Source organism: Danio aesculapii, chromosome 6 (genome assembly GCF_903798145.1).
Source record: "Danio aesculapii chromosome 6, fDanAes4.1, whole genome shotgun sequence".
NCBI lineage: Eukaryota > Metazoa > Chordata > Actinopteri > Cypriniformes > Danionidae > Danio > Danio aesculapii.
The window spans coordinates 40,003,640-40,024,314 of record NC_079440.1 but is presented as its reverse complement, the minus strand read 5'-3'; the positions used below and the strand labels follow the sequence as shown (position 1 = coordinate 40,024,314).

Here is a 20,675-nt window from a genome sequence, read left to right as displayed (position 1 = left end):
GGATAATTTATTTAAGTCTCACTCAACATTTTTTGTATTATTTTAGAAATACTATTACATTTATAATTATTTCTGTTTTTATATTATGTTTTAAAATATGTTTTATCTTGTTTATCTATGTTTAATTTCAAACATTTTCAGCAATTTTTAAACTTAAAGCTGATTATGATTGATAAATTCAGGTTTTAAATTAATTATCCAGTAAATAAATTGTAATATCTACTGCCCAAAGCAAAGAAACTTCTGTTTGTTACCATTGTTTTGATGTTGGGGATTTGTTATTGTGCTCGTATTTTGTAACCAGTCGAAGCTTTTGTATTTTCCCCGCCTTTCACTTGATTTCTATTGGACACCGTGAGCTCAGCTTTATGAATAACCTCCTACCCATCCAATCACAACCGTCCTATCCGCTTGCCTCTCCAGCCAATACTGACGCGGGGGCGGGAGTCGTCACATCACGGCTGAGAAAAAAGATTCCACCCTCTAAACTTTCCTGCTGTAAAATCTAAGCGGTGTTAATTCATAACGGCAGGCGAGGCGCCTCATCTGGAGTCCAGCAGCTCAGCCGAATCTCTCCGCTGAGGCCATGAAGAGAAGGCTTCAGAAAAAATACATCATCTTAATTCTAGGATACTCCGTGGCGCTGCTTTTAATTCCATACGTACTAGATTACCGGAGCAAGTCGCCCCACATTAAGGATGGATACCAGCAACAAAAGTGTCCCGATCTGGAGAGCACCATCGCCCTGTGGAGCAGCGTCAGGTCGGCCAACTCAACGGAGACGGAGGACAGCGGCAACAGGAGTCAGTCCCGAACACACATATACCTCCACGCGACCTGGAGGACAGGCTCTTCCTTTTTAGGGGAACTATTTAATCAGCATCCCGATGTGTTTTACCTGTACGAACCCATGTGGAATATGTGGCAGGCGCTTTACCCGGGGGACGCGGGCAGTTTACAGGGAGCAGTGAGAGACATGATGAACTCCCTGTTCAGGTGCGACTTCTCGGTCTTAAAACTCTACGCAGGCTCGTCCAACGTGAGCACCTCGTTCATTTTCGGCTGGAAGACCAACAAGGTCATTTGCTCCGAGCCTCTGTGCAACGCGTACAAAAAGCACGAGATCGGCTTGGTTCAAGGAGACGTGTGCAGCAAATGCCAGCCCAGAGACCTCAGAGAGCTGGAGAAAGAGTGTAAAAAGTACCCGGTGATGGTCATCAAAGATGTGCGGGTTTTGGACTTGGCGGTTCTGGTCCCTCTCATGCGAGACCCCGCCATCAACCTCCAGATAGTGCAGTTGTTTCGCGACCCCCGGGCAGTGCACAACTCTCGGCTGAAGTCCAAGCTGGCTCTGGTGAAGGAGAGCATACAGGTGCTAAGGAGCAAGAAACAAAGCGACAAGTACAAGCGGCTTCTGGTGCCCAGCAACAGGGTGCACCGGGCCGAGAACTACGTCTCCAGCGCGATGGAGTTAATATGCGACAACTGGCTGAACGACATGTCGCTGGTTCTGAACGCTCCGCCGTGGGTCAAGAGAAACTACATTAGGGTCAAATACGAAGACCTGGTGCTCAAACCCGTGGACGAGCTCCAGAGGCTATACCGTTTCGCCAACCTCACTCTTTCTCCAGCCATGGAGAAGTTTGTGATGAACATGACCCGCGGGCGAGGCTATTCCTCGGATAAACCCTTCCTCATATCATCCAGAGACGCCAAAGAGGCGATTTTTGCCTGGAGGGAAAGGCTGAATGTGGAGCAGGTGAAGCAGGTTGAAGCTTACTGCAGTGAGGTAATGAGGCAGCTGGATTATCAGAAGAGGAACATGGACAAGACCTAAAACCATCAGCACACCAGTGTTTGGTAAGTCTGCACGTAAACAGAGAGTTGCTCACGTACAGGGTTGGTGATGAAACTCGATGGTTTTGGAGTTCATTAGCTCACCTGTACGTTAGTGTTCATTTTGAAGTATTATTACACATGTACAGAGTGTTTAATTGTCGTGCAGCTAATTTTAACTCCAACAGAAACGTCTGTATGGGTTTTGACTGAGATATTATGGTAAAACCATGCCTTTTAAGCACAGTAGTATACTTGTATTCTTAAAGGAATAGTTCACCCAAAATGACAATTTACTCACACTCAAGTGGCTTCATGAAACCTTTATGAGTTTCTGATGAACACTAAAAAGGGTTTTTAAACCTGTAACCAACCACTGATTTCAGTAATTAAAAAAAAAAAACACATGGAGGTCAATACTTACAGGTCTCCAGCTATCTTCAAACTTTTTTGTGTGTGTGTTCAACAGAAGAAAGAAGGACAAACAAGATTTGTAAATGATGACAATTATCATTTTTGGGTAAACTATTCCTTTAAATATTACAAGTCATACATTTAAAAAATCTGTACCATAGCACTACTGTTAAAAGGTTTGGGGTCAGTAAGTTAAAAAAAAAAAAAACCCTGTGAACTACAGAATACAATGTTGTCATTTAGAGCAGTGGTCCCCAAGGTGGGGGTCAGAAACTCACTAGGGGATCACTTGGCAATTTCCAAAAATAAAATACATTTTATAAAACTATTAGAATCACCATATTTTATCCATAACCTACTGAAGAACAAAATAGCAGTTAATAGTAACATCGTTAACATGTTAATAATAAACATTAAAAAACAACAGGCAAATAAAAAGCCATCAGCCTTTCGATATTTTTTTGGCGTCCCCTGGGGTGGTTACGCTATATTAAAGACACAGTAATAGTCTCAGATGCAGCACATTGATTTTATGGCACCAGGTTAAATTTTCTGACACCTTTACGGCACTCACGCACATCCAAAATAAATACAAGCCACAACTGAACATGGAGGATTGTCTCCACGTTCTCCAAAATTAAACGATGAATAGACTTGGGCCAATTGGTATGCGTGTGCAAGATTTATATGTCTATAACCCCACAGCATTGTTTTTTTGGGGGTCACAGGCTGATTTAGATCATGTGTGTGCATAAAATAACAAAACAGTTCCATGTTTTCTGACAAGCAGGGTTGAGACTGGTCAATACCTGGATAGGAGACACTTGGAAAAACTAGGTTGCTGTTTGAAGTGGTGTTAGTGAAGCCAGCAGGGGATGATTTCCCTTATGTCGGTCCTAATGCCCCAGTATAGTAACAGGAACAAGCACAATCCTTCGGTCCTGACTCTCTGTGGTCATTAAAGTCCCATACAGATCTCTTAAAGACTAGGAGTGTGACCCCAGTGTCCTGGCCAACTTCTCTCTATAGGCTTCTGCCCATAATGGCCTTATAATCATCTCCATGCATTGGCTCCATCACTGTCTCGCCTCTCCACCTGCAGTATGCTGAGACTCTGGTGCTGTTGTCCATTCAGCTGGAGCTGCACAATGCTGGTGGTGGTCAAGAGAGACCCTCATATGATTGTAAAGTATCTAACACAATAAAGCAGTATTAGTTAACAATAGTTAGGAAATCAATATTTGAAGAGTTCAGATACTAAAACCTCTTAATGCCTTCTGGAATTTTTGTTTTAAATGAGCGATTTTATCAGGCTCCTGTGTGCATGTTTAGTAATTTCACTTTAATGCCAAAAAATAACCTATTTTGGTGGTCTGTAAAGTGAAATAACTCAACATAAACAGAGGAGGCTGAGAAAAATGCTCATTTTGATGGAAATTTCAGATGGCACTTAAAGGTTTTTGCATCCGAACTCTTCATTTGGAGGAATAACCTTGATTTTCACAACAATCTTTTATAATTTGGGTGAAAAACATAGAATCAGACATTGTTTACGGAGTAAAACCAATATTACCATTTCACTAAAACCTAAACATTATAATAAGAAATTGATAATAACTAATAAGTGGATATTTTTTATGAAATATATTCGGTTATTAAAAAAAAAACATCACTACTGATGAACGTAAATGAAATTAGAAAATATTTACAAATCTTACTGACCTCGAGCTGTACCATGGTAATGTACTTTTGTTTAGAAGTATAGTAAAATAATATAATGTAGTACATGCACTACAGTAATCTATGGAATGTCTTATAAATACCATCTGTGGTACTACATAAAGTACTTACGGGAAATACAGTGACATTACATAAGTACAAAGTTAATACTCAATCATGTACATGTGTAATTATTTTTCAAAGCTGATTATTACTCAAAGAAAAGCACTACGGATTTTGGGGATGGCATTACAGTAATACCTTTTTTTGGGACATGATATTATAATATCACCACCCTGCTCTTCTATATACTGTATTTTTGTAATTGTAATACCTTCATTTAACATTATTACTAGTGTAATTTAATAGTACTTTTGAAATATTTGTGGGGGGTTGTGCATTTTACTACTCAACCACTATCAGGCCAAACAGATACGAGCATGTATGATAAGAGGCGCCATGTTTTCTGCCAGTTTAGGTCAGCGTTGTTGTTGGATGGGTTGGTTTTACATTTGTCGACTATATACATTGACGCTTCCATCCAGTATCCAGTGAGAATAGTGTCAGACTGAGATTGATTATGCAACACTTTAACCAGTGTAGTTGTAAGGATGTATATTGATTTTATTGGCATTTTGCTGTCATGCTGTATATCTGAATGCCATGCACATTCACTGACTGACTGACAGCTTTATAACGAGAGTTGAAGCACAGTTTTTACAGTCAGCCTTGATCTATATGGATTCTGTCTTTCACAGGAACAAGTTTGATTGTGTAATGCTCTGAGACATTTTGGAGAGGAAAGGTAATATTTTGACAGTATGATAACATTGGAAAAAAATTCACTTTATTGTGATTACTGCTGTAAAATAAGTTGTTTTTACATGCCCGGGTTAAAAAACAAAACTTTTTTCCCCTTTAAACACAAAATATATTTTATTTTGAGAAACATTTATGATATTTTGGAACAGTAAACATGAATAACATGAACTAAATAATTCAAACGAATCACTGTCTTCTGCTGCCTTCATTAGTTTCAAAAACTGATTTCTTCATTTAAAAGGGCATCTTTGGATATCTTTCTGTCGTGAACAGCTAAAAAACAAATAAATAAATAAAAAACATAAACAAAAATTTGTACACATACCTTAGGAACGGTATAGCAGAAAAATTTGGCAGTTTTAAACCTTGACTTTTCCAAACCGCGGTATACTTTGAAAATTATTATTGTCCTATACCTAGTGGCTTGCTTATTGTTAGTTCATGTCAGGTTATTATTAGTTAACTAAAAGAAATTAAAAACGAACAAACAAATAAGCTATATATATATATATTTTTTTATTAAATTTTATTTAATCCTAACTAAACCACCTTAAATGTTTACTATAACTTGCTACAAAATTTTAAATAGCATTAAATATACATTTGTATTGTATTGATCTTTATATATTGTATTGATCTTTATTTTGCTTTAGCTATTTCAAGGATTACTGTTGACAAAGAACCTTTTACCAAAGTGTCCCATTTAATCAATAACCACAAAATCACTAGTGAAGGCAAAGGTCTAGAATCAATATTTACTATATTCATAATATTCATGAACATTAGGAGCACAGCTTTGATGCTATTTTGAGTATTCTTCTGAATCTGCACTACAGAAAGAAGTCGTCAATCAGCACTTAGTTTCACGTGCATAATACCCAAATTATGATCTTCATTGGCCAGAGTCTCAAACACTTGAGTTGGTTTGTGTTGTCGACATTAAGCATGGGACGATAAGCTTTTCAAGGTATACCGCGGTTTGGAAAAGTCAAGGTTTTAACCGCCAAAATTAGATACAAGTCATTCGGTATGTGCAAGATTTTTTATTTACTTTTTTTGTTTTTGTTTTTTAGGACAACAGTATCTCCAGCAGAAAAGATATGCTAAGACACTGTTTTAAATTGTAAAGAAACCTAAGTTTTTGAAACAAATGAAGGCAGCAGAAGTCAATGATCAACGATTTAGCCTGACGTGTTTACTGCTCCAAAATATCTTAAATATTCCTCAAAATAAAATATATTTTGTTCAAAGGGGAAAAAAGTTTTAGTTTTTTACCCAGACATTTAGACAAAAGAATATATTTTAGTGAGCACAATACTTTGATACCGTGATATTTTTATCCAAGGTTATCATAATGTTAGAATCTTATACCGACCCATGCCTAGTCGACATATAATAGCAGGTTTGACAATATTTTCACAAAATATCCTGTTTATAAATATTGAAGCTGCAAAATGACTTTCTTGCATCTTGTTTGTGATGTAATAATTTGCTGAATTCAGTCAGTGAGAATTAGGGCTGCACGATATTGGAAAAAATTGATTGTGATATTTTATTTTTCTGCGATAAATATTGCGATATGAATACAGTTTCATAAGATAGTCTGAATAGCACTATTTGGCAGTTTTCTGGGGAGTCTAACAATATTCAGGGACATAAATTGAATAATGACAATGCAAAAAAATATTTTCTTACTTTATGCTTTTTTCTACTTTATTTCTAGTCCAAATATCTAAAAGTTCTTAGATGAAGGTTGTTTTGTTTTCAACTTTAGAGGAAATTAGTCCAAATTAAGAGTTTTTCCTAAAAACAAGCTAAATTATCAGCCAATGGGTAAGTAAAATAATCTTGTTTTCACTTTGAAATGTAGATATGTGGACTAGAAACAAGACAAAAATTGTAAGAAAAAAAGTTTTTGTATTCCAAATATATACAATAATTGAATAAAAATTTGTAGCTACTGGTCAACTATAAATCAGACTCAACATTGCATATCTTGGGATTCGATTACTGCAGATGCACACATTGTGATATCGATGCTGAAGCCATATATTGTGCAGCCCTAGTGAGAATTCACTCAAAAAAAATAGGCTCAGAATTTGTGAAACTAAAAACTTATGAATTAACGAAGACCCGTTTGGTGAAATAACGACATAGATAATTTTATAGGTGCCATTGATTCTAAACAAAATATTCATAAATGCTTCGAAGCATCATGAAGCAGTGGTTTTTAAAGCAGCATCACTAGTACAAAGTAGACGGATCGGAGCAAAGTAGACTCTGTTTAGTGGGGTTTAGAAAGAAGGAATCTCCGAACAAATCATTCAACTCTTTTGCCTCATTTCCACTGAACGATACAGTTTAACTCAGAGCATGATTTGGTAGCATTGGTAGGCACCGTTAGCATTAGCCATTATGCCTTTTAGGCTGATGATTTCAGGCTTTCCATCTACAGGCTTTGATTGAACTCTTTGCTATTGAGCTGATAAAATTGAATCAGGTGTGTTTGAATAAGGAGACATGCAAAATGTGCAGTTTTGGGGGCCCCTGGAATTTGGTTGAACCACTTCCTTTCTTTGTAGGCAGGGTGTACAAGTTGTGATTTAATGTTTTTCTCGCTTTAAGAGAAAAATTCATTACATTAAATTTGGATGCAGGGCCTAACACATGCAATGGAAAGACAAAACGATGTGGTTTATGGAGTCATTGCAAACTTTAGCCATAATGGAGTGAAAGTTTAATATTTGCATACATTTTGTGACTTTTTAATGCAAATTTAAAACATTTGTGGACCAGGAAGTATAACATTTGCAGCTTTAACAAAGATTAATAGCCCTTAATCATTTATTTGGTGAAGACTACACAGTGTTATTTTACGTTTGATTATTATATTTCTTGATTATTACAGACTCCCCAGAAAACCATAAAGTATTATGTCTTTTTTTCCCTTGCTCTATTAAAGGGATTATAGTTTATGTTATACTATACTTATACTAAACTTATAGTTTATGTTATACCCCCCCCCCGTATTAGCCCCAATTTCTCACTTATTTTGCCAAATTTTTCAACACATTTCTAAACATAATAGTTTTAATGTAATATGTTATGTAATAACCGATATATAATATGTATAATAACTCTTTTATCTTTGCCATGATGACAGTACATAATATTTCTCTAGATATGTTTCAAGATACTAGTATTCAGCTTAAAGTCCAATTTAAAGGCTTAACTAGGTTATTTAGGCTTAGTAGGCAGTTAGGGTAATTAGGCAAATAATTGGCTATTGTTTCCATCCAACTATTTTTATGCGCATTTTGAATATGCGCATAATAACTGCTGTTGATATTGTTATAATTTTAATATGTAATAATATTGTGAAATTTCACATGATTTGAAGTCGTACAGCTCCGGATAATTCAAAACAGCGACCGCTAGTCTCCCCTCCATCTTTAAAAGTTTTTTAACACTGCTGTCGCCTCAATGGAAACCCCGAAGCCTCTGCTTTCATTTGACTGGAGAATTAAAGAGACGCGACTGACAAAGTGTTTTTTCCCCGCTCAGTTTACTTTTTTTCAACTGCGAGCTAGGCATAGGATGATAACTGGTTTGAATGGGTCAAGGTTTTAAAGCCGCAAAAATTTCTGTTATACCGTTCCGAAGGTATATGTAAAGCTTTTTTTTTTATGTATTTTATATTTGTTGTGAAGAAATCAATGTTTTTTAAACTAATGAAGCCAGCAGAAGTTTATTTTAATTATTTACTGTACCAAAATATTCTAAATATGAATTGAAAAATGTAAATTGCAATACTGTATATTGTGTTTAATGGGGAAAAATGTGTCAAGGTAAAAGGTGTTTACTAAGATTAAGATTATGTATTATAATACCTTAATACCGTGAAACCGTGATATTTTTATCTAAGGTTATCGTAATGTCACAAACTTATACTGGCCCTTGCCTACTGCGAGCACATGGTGCGTAACGGCAAAAATGCAAGGCGCAGCAGGCGGTTAAAATGCGAGGCGCACAAGGCGCATAAGCAGCATTCAAAGCGCTCACGGCCGTTAGTAAATCATTCAAAAAAGGCGCCTCTCAATGCAAAAAGCACGTTCGATGTGATACGCCCCTAAGAGGGCAGGGCTTAAAAGGGGTTTTTAAAAATTTACAACTACTTTTATTCTAGCTGAAATAAAACAAATAAGACTTTCTCCAGAAGAAAAAATATTACAGGAAATACTGTGAAAAGTGCTCTGTTTAACATAATTTGGTAAATATTCGGAAAAGGAAAAAAAATTAACAGGAGTGCAAATAATTGTAACTTTATATATATATATATATATATATATATATATATATATATATATATATATATATATATATATATATATATATATATATATATATATATATATATAAATATATATATATATATATATATATATATATATATATAAAACCGGAAAATAAAATAAATCCTAATGCTATTTTTGTTGTTTCCAGCATCGTCTAATACTAATGCATATGCACTTATTGTAGGAGACCTCCAAAACTAAATCAGGGACCTTTAAAATAGCATAATAGGATCAGTTTAAAAAGAGACAAAAGAAGAGACGAGTTTAGCCGAGGTCATTGATCCATTGTGAAAGCGATAGCCATTGGAGTCACAGGGTTAAAACTGTCCTCTTAAACTCTGGGAAGTTCCATGGTGGCGTAATTTTATCTTTACCAGACAGACCTAGTTCAGCAAAATCACTAGCTGTGTTTTTATTCAAGCCTATATCATAGGGGAGAGAATGCAGTATGTGGAGTCAGCACAACAAATTTGACCACAAATATGGTCTGAGTAATACTGCGAGCGGTAAAAGATATCTGACAGTGCTGTACGTGTCAAATCAATTAGCTTGAGTCTCATGTAAAAGGAGCTGTATAACAGACTGATGGATCATGATACAGGCCTCTTTGTCTGTCGCTATCAGGGCCATGTGATGTGATTGGTGTGACCTAACAGACCCAGCACACGTGGTAGGAACAGGCTGAAATAGGGTCTGCTTTGTGCCCGTTAGTCCCTGGAGGGACCAGTTCTCCCGGAGCTCAGCCTGTCACCAGCTCATTCTGCCATGACTAAACGGAGACACGCTGGCACCACTGACCATTACAGACCCCTGACTGTCAAAGTAACAGATGAGACGACTTCTCACACAGAGACTTCATCACTAGTTATTTTATTCAAGATAGAACTTGTTTATAACATGATTAGAGTCGAAAAAAAGTTATGCTGTGATTATTTAATTTAATTTGAATATTTAAACGATTAATTATAATATATTGATTTGAACTTTTATTATTAATAATAGTAATAATAAAATAATCTGCTACAAATATATTACAAAGCTACTACGAATGTAATGATTCACCTGACTCACAATTCAATACGATTCACAATATTAATGTCACGATTCACGATTTAGTCAAAAAATTTTTAACAAAATTATTTGAACCAAATTTAAGATGAAGAGCTCTTTCATTGTTTTTCTTAAATGCTGCACATTTTTTGCTAAATAATATATTTTCTGCCATTACTAAATTGCTATTAAAAAAAAAAAAAAAAAGAATAATATAAACTAAAGACCCATTAATATAAACAAACTAAAACTGTGCTAAGATTTTACATTTTTAACAAGAAAAATCAGCATATCTATGTTTTCTGCCATAAGCTGAGGTCTTTGCACATTAACAATGTCCCCTGCTGATGAAAAAAACTCTGGGGGACTTCACTGGGGACTGAGATGGCTGGTGTGGAGAGGTAAGCCTTTCCTTAAACCAGAGAGCAGTGTGTACAGAGGTGGTCAATAGGCCCTCTGCTCCAATTAATTAGTATAAGTATCAGTGTGATACAAGAGATACTCTTGGACATTTTTGAATATTCAATAATAATATGCTAATTATTAAAATATGCATAAACAAATTTGAAAAGGAGAGGGTAAAAATAGTCTAATACCTGCTTCTGTAACAGAACAACTTTCTCTTCCAGTCTAAAAAAACATCTTCAGACTTTCGGAATGAAAACACTGATGCACCGTGTGATTTCTGTAGCACTCGTCAGAGCAAGCGGAGCTGCAAATCCTCTGTTCCGCGTGGTTTGGATTATTAAAAGTTTTTTTGCGTATAGATGTCTTATATTGATTTAATTATTAGTAAATTTATTTAATTTACAATATATTTGTTGTTCTGTTATTGTAAGGATGTCTTTTTGCACACAGTTTGTGTTTAACTGGCGCACTTCACCGCTGTCATTTTACTCTGCCGCCCCACCTCTTGCTCGCAACTGATGTTCAGGTAAAGCGAGTTTGCGTCTGTAAACACAGCGCCCCCTCTGTTCAAAAAATGTAGCGTGAATTCTTCAACATTTCTACCGATTTGATTAGTCAGTTCAATCGGTTCACGGTAAATCGTCACATCCCTATAAGCTACTAACATTAAATTATAGAATTAACCTAGTTTTTATTAAATGAAATAATTCTTAATGTGCACACATTAAATAATGTAATAAAGTATCAAATATGATATAATTACATAATTATATTTTTCATTACTTTAATGCTTAATTATGCAGTATGAATAATGTAAAAAATATTAAAATATAATAATTATAATTGTATTACAATATAATTATAATAGTAATGTAACAGCTAGTCATGTTGTAACTAATAGCTATAAAAATGACTTGTTCAGCATACATTTAAACTGTTTTTGGCGTACAGATTAAGCATGTATTTGATCTGCTTTTATTACTTTTATTATTATTATTATTATTATTATTAATAATATTAATAATAATAAGTGTAAATATTGACATGGAATGTAATATAGCTGTTAAAATTGTAATGAAAAAGAAAAATAATAACACATTTATTTATGATACAAGTTGTTGGCTTACTGTTTAGGCTTTCTCATGCATTTGAGAAATAATTGCTATTAAGTCATTAAAATATATATAATACTAAGAATTATATTGTAGGTTATTTTATGTATATACAGTAGTCAACATTTGAAGTGGGTCAAATGTTTAAAGTTGTCCTTAAACAATTAAACAACACCCATTCTTGTGGTGTTCTGGTCCATTTCAAATGTTGACTACTGTATGTATGTATGGATGTATGTATGTATGTATACATACACAGTGGGGGGGGGGGGGGGGGGGGGACGTATTGAACACGTCATGTTTTTTCCTGGGAATAATATTTTTAAAGGAGCTGTTGACATGGAATTGAACCAGATTTTGGTAAAAATACAAACAATACAAACATAAAAAATAAAACAAAACAAAAAAATCTGACAAATGAGTTATGTGTAATAACAATGGAATGACACAAGGAGAAAGTGCTGAACTACTGAAATGTATTTAATACTTTATATAAAAGGCTTTTTGGCAGCTTAAAGATGCCTCTCATATGGAGAATGAAGTCACATGAATTACTCAGGTGTGGGTTTTTCACAGAATTCGCAGAAATCTTGATGGTTCCGTGGGTCTTGTTTATCAAATCTGATCTTTATTTTGTATTCTATATTGGATTCAAGTCAGGTGATTGGCTGGGCCATTCTACAGCTTGATTTTCTTTCTCTGAAAGCATTTGAGAGTTTCCTTGGCTGTGTTTTAGATCATTGTCCTGCTGAAATGTTCACCCTGGTTTCATCTTCACCATTGTGTTAATGTAGATGTTGGACTGAAGCAGCTGATATTAATTTACAATGACAAAGGGCAGAGAGTTGCTGAATAACTACTAAGAGATTTCAGCTGCTGTCTAGCCTTTCACTGCCTTTCTACACCTCCCTTTCTTCATGTGTTCATACCTTTACCCTGTGTCATTTCATTTTATTACACAGAATTTCATTTGTAAAATAATTATTATTGTTTTCTCGTATGGATTTCTTTGGTTGTTACCAACATCTGGTGAACATTTCAAGTTAATAGCACCTTCAGTAATATGTTTTTCTGAGATTTCCACCAATGTATATTTGTATGAATAGAGTCACATCATTTTAATTTTGATGTAAAAATATCTGTGACTTATACTTGCACACACTGTATATACACCAACTAAAACTTTGTTGACATTTTACACAGAATCCATGTTTTCCTTTAACACTCTGAAAGCCCCTGCCTGTAACTATAACAGAAGGCTGTATTTTGTGAGTGATTATCTCTCTCTCTCTTTCTCTCTCTCTCTCTCTGCTAAAGGAGCCTGATGTGTTGGAGGAACAGGAGGACAGTGGGGGAAACAGCCTGACATGAAGCTACACCAGAAGTGTACGACACGCCGACCAGAGCTGAAGAGCAACACCCCCGAGATCTCCCTCACAGGCCCGCCACGGGGCACAGAGTAGACCACAGAAGAGTCTGACAAGAGAGACACTCACAAACCCACCACCCTTAAAACGATACTGACAACAATCCTAGAAAACAAAAAACTAACAATAACCCAGAGAGAGAAAGAGAACGAAACGGCCATCAAAGGCTCAGAGTGTCCCGAGAGACAGATTTCATCCACAATAATCCCTGCCCAATCCCCAGACGCCTATAATCAGCCACACGGGACAGACGCTACAGGCTCTTTACACGTATTTGCATTATTGTGCAAGCGTTAGGGCCTATTGTCAGTTTGTTGGAAGGATTTGATAATGAAAGCATCCCTGGGCATTTCTGTATTCATCAACAACAAGCGAAGAGGATTGGTATTACTCGCAAATACTCTCAATGAAGCACGGACTGCAATTGAGGAGCTGGAGAAATGGGTGGAGAAATCCTCCCAAAGGAAATCTAGAGTTCTCTACAACACTCCCACTGGTGTGAGATTTCCCGGATCCCCCTGGACATCACCAGTTTTATTTTTTATTATTGTATGACGTCTAGCCCTGGGCTGTTAGATTAGAAAAATGTGTTGTGTTCACCTGCGGCCTTCTTTACACCTGTTATTTAGATGCGTTTTGGTTGAGCAGATCACAGGTAGATGAGAGAGACACAATCACTGTATAAATATATAACAAAAACTATGTTTTTATATACTGTAACTTAAATTAATCAGTTTTTTTAGTTATATGAAGCTTAACTTAATATTTATTCAGTTTGACTGATGTAAATAAAACTATAGAAGTTCCTTTGATTTAACAAAAAGAATTGTAGGTAGCAAGAGTTTTTTTTACAATGACTGCAATTACATGGACATCAGTAATCAAATTATTTGCCTTAATCTGATTATGACAATAGTATGATTTATGTGTTTATATGAGTTGCTTTCTGAATGTTCCTTTCATGATCCTGTTTTACAAGTTATACCACATAATTTGATTAACGTCATTGCGTTATCCACATTTCCTGCAGAGTTTCGAGTGTTTAATTTTCAATTTTATCAATTTTACCTGCAGTTCGGCAGTTTTACTTTCATTCAGGAACATTTCATTCATGCCCCCCGTGACAAACGATATATTGGATGAGAGTTTGAATTAAGGACTGGTGAAAGAGTGCGTTTTGATGGAATTTAATGCCATTTGAGCCAAAAAAAAAAAAAACTCGCAGTGTTTCGCAGTGTATGTGTCGGTGTTCCTTCACTGACTCGATAGGTGCAGAGAATAGTGCCAACAGCCATGAGTGTATAGACCACCCTGTCGCAAAATGCGGTGAAAAGTCCTACAGTACATGACGGTAATAAATTGATTGCGGTGTTTACATGTCTGTACTAGGGATGCTTAAAATAATCGATTAACCGGTAACCAAAAGGGTGCGTTTTTAACCGATTAATGACATTAGTTAAATGATTAAAAAGTATTATTCTATATATTTTTAAAGTTTGGCTGCATAAGGGGCTGATCACAGGAACATGCTTTTTTTCATTGAGATGGGCATCTTTTGAATGGTTTACTAACAGCCGCGAGCGTTTTCCGCCCTGCTTAGGGGCCGATCACACTGAACGCACATTTACATTCCAAAAACACGAGGCACACCACACTGCCTTGTGCACGAGTGTTGCTGTCAATATTGATATAATTTTAATGTTTAATAATTTTGTGAAATTCAAGATTTGTGAAGCACTGGATAACTCAAAACAGTAACCTCACGTCTCTCCTCTATCTTCAAGTCTCTGTAGTTGTCTTGACAACACAAACACTGCAGGCACCTCAATGGAAACCCCGCCTCTGCATTCAATTGATTGGAGAATGAAAGTGACGCGACTGACGTAACGCACTTTTTCCGCTCAGAGTTTACTTATTTTTTTCAACCGCAAGCGCATGGCGTGCAACAGCAAAAACGGCAGAGCTCTATTACTTTAAAAATCTTGAAGATCAAAATATTATTAAATATATCAATTATAAAAACATCGACAGCAACTCTCGCACACAATAGGGACATAAAAAAAAAAGAGCACTGCTCTTCTTTTTTTCTTGTCAGCAAAAGGGAGTGTGGTACACCTTGCGTTTCTGGAACGTAAACACTGCAGGTGCATGAAGATGTTCTGTCGTTCTGTATGCTGTTGTGCATAAAAATGCAATATTTAATGTGTCAGACACAAAAGATTTACTTCAATTATTAAAAAAAAAATTAAATAATTATTTAATATTAATCTGACCAGTTAACTGCTAATATTCGGTAACGAGTGGTGGTTGTCGGTTACCAAAATTAACCGAATTGAGCATCCCTAGTCTGTACTGCACTTAACCGGCATATTCACGCCTTAATCTGATTTCTGTTCAGTTCGATTATGGCCTTAATCGGAATAAATTTATTTTAAAAATCGATGTTTACATGGTAGACTCTTAATCGGAGTTTTAATCAAATTTAAATCTGATTATTGGTGTCATCAGTAATCCAATTATTTGCCTTAATCTGAATAAGACAATAATATAATTAATTTGTTTCCATGAGTTGCTTTTTGATTGTTCCTTTCTTGTACACGTTTTACATGTTATAACACAGTTCGATTGACGTCATTGCGCCACCACCGCTGCGCCGCTATTCACATTTCCTCCGGAGTTTCATTTTTAGTTTGTCGACTTTAACTGCAGTTCGGCAGTTTCACTTTTGTTCAGGAACATTTCGGAGACGATATGTGGTAATAGTTTGACTGCGGTGTTGTCTGCACTGCACTTCAATAATGCGACTAAAATCGGCATACTCCACATCTTAATTTGATTTCTATTTAGTCCAATTATGACCTTAATCAGATTAAATTAATCAAAAAAAACATCACTGTTTACATCGTATTGTCTTAATCGTATTAACATCGGATTATTGGTGTCCATGTACACGTGCTCAATGTTCCTGGTGTTTTAATCAGTCTATTTTGTGCTCTTGCATGCAAGTCATGCATAAAGTATGAAAGACAATATGGAGATCAGCAGCAGTTATTTCTGCTCTGGCAAATACAGAACTACAAATAAAATAAATAAGTGTGATTTTCACCATAAAACTCAACATGAACGGATAGTTCAGGCCAAAATGAACATTTACTCAGTTTATTCAGTAAATATTTAGAGGAATATATTTAGAGGAAACTGAAAACCTGCAATCATTGACTTCCACAGTAGGAAAAACAAATACTATGAAAGTCAATGGTTACAGGTTTTCAGCAGTATTCAGTGTCTCTTTTGTATTCAACAGTTTTAAAGAAGAGTGAATAATTGATGACAGAATTTACATTTTTGTTTGAAGTTTAAATCTAGCTAGCAATCTTCAACGATGAACCTTAATGTTTAAAAATGAGCTCAGTTAGCAAATACGAGACTATGTTTAGTGGCTGTTGGGACACATTCGACCACATGAACATTTACACTACATATGTTTTTGGACTACCTCTGGAAGTGGTGGAAAGTACAGACGTTTATTTTTGTGAACGCATCAACCAAAACTCATCTTAATACCAGATATAAGAATGGCAAACGTATGAAGAGCATAGAATTGCAGTTTGAATAGATCACAGGTGTCGATTCCAGTTCCTGGAGGGCCGCAGCTCTGCACAGTTTAGTTCCAACCCTGCTCCAACACACTTACCTTTAGGTTTCAATCAAGCCCGAACGACTCAATTAATTTGATCAGAAGGGTTTAATTCGAGTTGGAATTAAACTATGCAGAGCTGTGGCCCTCCAGGAACTGGAATCGACACCAGTGGAATAGATAAACGGCTGAAATGTCTAACCACAAATTAACACACACAATCATACTTTGAGGATTACAGGTGTTACTGTTCTCTAATAGAAATGCTTTTACCGGTCAATAACATCCACGGTATTATCATTTTGTTAACGCCGTTTGTTGACGTGAAACATCTCAACTGATCAATGAACAAATCTCTTATTTATAAATAAAACTTGTACATACGTTTTGTAGTAAACACTAGTTTCTGGTTTTATTATTATTAGTAGTATTAATGAATGACATAGAAAATAAATCAAATACCTTATTTAGGCATTGCTACTGTAGCCCGCTTTGATACATTGGCTATTTTCATAAATGTACAATTTAAGCTACAATGCATACCACAGTTGTCACATTATTTGACAGGATGAATGCATCTTTATGTATAATATTAATAATATTATTATTATAAATAATAGGGATTCGAGTGGGGAGGGGAATTAGCATCACAGACATAAAAAATGGCAGCTTGATTATGCTTTGTTGTTGTTTATATGGCAGATACGTACATGCAGAACAGCAAGTAAAAGATGAATGCTACAGGAAAGAGTTACATATCCTGAAGGTACACACAAGTCCACCGTAGAATGTACAAGAAAAAAACGATTTCAGACACGTTGGAGGAGCCATTCATAAGAGTGACTTAGTCTTTTGCTACAGCCAGTTTAAGGTTGTTCACCTCAATTGCCACAAAGCCCAAAACGCTCATCATCTAGCCAAATCTCCATTAATTAGTGCAAATCTCAATTCACATTTAGGTTTTGAACTAGATACTGTAGATGGCATTGAAAGTGAGGCATCTTTTCACAGCTTAAAAAGCAAACGACAGACAGGCACAGACTATTGAGACAGTCGTAAAAGGCTATTATTAAATCGGAGGAGTCCAAGGTTAGTTCATCAAGTGGAATGATGTCTTATTTCAAACATCTGAAAGTTAGTTATTAACCAAACGTTTGGACTTTAAACTTGCATTCATTAACAGCAAGCATAATTCAATTCTGGACTGAGAGGATGGAAAGAATCTGCATTGGCGGTTGATGGCATCCGTTTACTGTATGAAAAGACTACACAGCCGGTGAACGTCATGCCAAATGTTTCGGATTCCTGATTTCGGAATCGTCAAGTTGCCATACTCCAACAAGATCTGCATTCTAATGTGAAGAGGCTCAAAAGAAACGCCACACGCTCACTAAAAACCTTCCTCGATCATCTCACGTCACAATTTCAGACTGTGCAAGTGGTTAATAATCCAATACAATAAAGCAATACATGCAAGGACTGCAGCTCAACTGCAGCTAAAGTGCATGGTTTATACACTCCGGTTGCATCCAGCTGTTTTATCAAATAAAAAGGAAAGAAATCCCACAGCTGTGCAGATCAACATTCATATTTACATCAAGTACACTAGGAGCTGAGTATTACGAGGATCCTGTATGCAGTCATGAGATGAACATGCACGCATATCAAACAATGATCCCATTGTGTTCGAGGGATTTTACCGAACACCACCACCATGTACAGTCTGGCGTATTTACAAATATGATGAGCTGCTTGCTCATTTGCCTGACGGCGAAGAGAAGCATTTAAATGCAAATGATTAATAATACTGGTTGCTTATCCATAAAAAAACAGATTTTTTTTCTAGACAAAAACTGGCTCAGTCATATTTCTGGTTTGTAGCAGCAATGCTAAACTAAGTAATAATGGCCTAATGTATGACGAATGCTGCGTGTGTGAATGTCTGAATGTATCAGTGTCTTTTAATAATCATAAACGACAGCTGGAAGGTTATTCCAAAGCTGTTCGCAAAAGCTTTTCTTTCCTCCACATTTCCATGAGGAGAAACTCAACCTACCACAGCTTCGACACCTCCATTCTGGTAAACAAACTCATCTAGAGCACTCTGTTTCCTTGAGTTTTCAGCCCCCCGTCTTGAGATGTTTGTGGATGGTCGGATGGAGCGGTGTGCAATAAAAGAGGAGGTATGGAGTGCAGGGTGTTTAAGGAATGGGTGGTGTGTTCAAGCGTGGTCCTCGATGGGGAAAACCAGACGTGTTCCGCGGCTCAACAGCTCATGTTCACGCGTGTCCAGTTCTCGCTCCAGAGCGTCTTCTGACGTGCTGTCGCTGCGTTTGCCATTCAGGCCCCAGATCCCAGCAGACCCTTCGGGGCCAGAGGAGGATGAGGCTCCGTTGGCTGTAATGGCGGTGTCGCCGTAGGTCAGCGTCAGGTCTCCTTCATTCAAGATGAGGTCTGAGTCATTATCCCGCAGCGGCTCGTGGGTCTGTGGAGCACAGGGACAAGTCGGACATGAAGGAGGGAGGACGGGATGCTTGAAGTGCGCGCACACACACACACACACACACACACACACACACACACACACAGTTCAAGCTCAGCACAGAGGTTCATGAGGGACACTGGAATCACAAGAAGACAGGACAAAGAGAGAAATACACTTAGATGTCCTTATGCAAAAGAGAAAAAGGGAAAAAAAAGCACACTTACCTGGGTGTAATGCTGTAGTTTTAATAATGAATTAAGTTATATTAATTATCAAGTCATATTCAGAGGTGCAAATTAAATAAAAGGTGTGTGTATATATGATATACAATAAAAAAACAACTGCTGGGTTTTTTAAAACTAAAATTTGGGTTAAAATAATAATAACAAACAACATCTGCAATCGAAACCACTTGGTTATTTTTTAACTAAGTACTCTTGCAAAGTTATTTCAAAGCCACTAGTGCAGGAGTGCCCAAACTCAGTCCCGGAGGGCCGGTGTCCAGCAGAGTTTAGCTCCCACTTGCCTAAACACACCTGTCTGGGGCTGTTTCTCAATTCCAAGAAGGCAGAGAACGGACTTGCGTTGTTCTGGAGAGTGGTCTTGTAAGGTAACCTCGAAAGAACGAACTCGGGAAACCGCGAGAACACAGAACGCGTCCGTTGAGAAATGAGATGCTACGTTCTTCCTGATGATCACATGACCTTTATGCATTTTTAACGGAAAATTATTTGAACATTACAGCATTCATACAATGATTTATTGTTTTTTTTTCTTTGCAATATATAATAATAATTGTAATAATAATACATTTTATTTAAAGCGCCTTTCAAGAAACCCAAGGTCACTGTACAACATAAATATACACTTTAATACGATTAAATAATTTAAAAATAAACCGACAGTATACAAATAGAGAAGATGGTCAAATACAAAGACATGCTACAGAATATAGTATGCTGTTATAAAGAGTAATTTTGAACAGATGAGTTTTAAGTCTGGATTTAAACAGAGGGAGAGAGTCAATGTTGCAGATGTCAGGTGAAAGAGAATTCCAGAGTTTGGGAGCAGAGCACCTGAAAGCTTATATATACACACACACGCTAGTAACTATATAACTATAACTAGTTCTGTGCTCAAGTCTGCATCGGTGCATCCTCGGTACCAAGAACACATCCTCCGTTCTTGAAGTTTGGCGGTTGATGATGATGTTACACGAGGACACAAGACCGCTGAAGAACGCATATTGAGAAACAGTCTGGAAGTTTCTAGTGTACCTAGTAAGAGCTTGATTAGCTGGTTCAGGTTTGTCTAATTAGGGTTGGAGTTAAACTCTGCAGGACACCGGCCCTCCAGGACCAAGTTTGGGCACCCCTGCACTAGTGTAATTCAACATTTGTTTTATACTAC

At 36.6% G+C, this 20,675-nt stretch overlaps 2 protein-coding genes across 2 annotated transcripts in view; one reads left to right on the top strand and one right to left on the bottom strand.

Annotated features, from left to right (window-relative positions):
- Positions 1-484: 484 nt before the first annotated feature.
- Positions 485-14,173, top strand: chst7 (carbohydrate (N-acetylglucosamine 6-O) sulfotransferase 7). Its single transcript, XM_056460158.1, has 2 exons — positions 485-1,860; positions 13,034-14,173. The coding sequence occupies exon 1, from the start codon at positions 587-589 to the stop codon at positions 1,835-1,837; it is 1,251 nt and encodes a 416-aa protein (XP_056316133.1). The 5' UTR covers positions 485-586; the 3' UTR covers positions 1,838-1,860; positions 13,034-14,173.
- Positions 14,174-17,454: 3,281 nt separating this feature from the next.
- slc9a7 (solute carrier family 9 member 7) overlaps positions 17,455-20,675 on the bottom strand; it is a 54,197-nt gene continuing 50,976 nt past the window's right edge. The window contains exon 15 of the mRNA XM_056460732.1: positions 17,455-19,265. Within this exon, the coding sequence (XP_056316707.1) occupies positions 19,002-19,265 (264 nt within the window). The 3' untranslated portion in view covers positions 17,455-19,001. The remainder of the gene's footprint in view (positions 19,266-20,675) is intronic.

Bases quoted from the DNA above. Each gene is read 5' to 3' on its own strand.
- chst7 (XM_056460158.1), top strand. From the start codon at position 587: ATGAAGAGAAGGCTTCAGAAAAAATACATCATCTTAATTCTAGGATAC.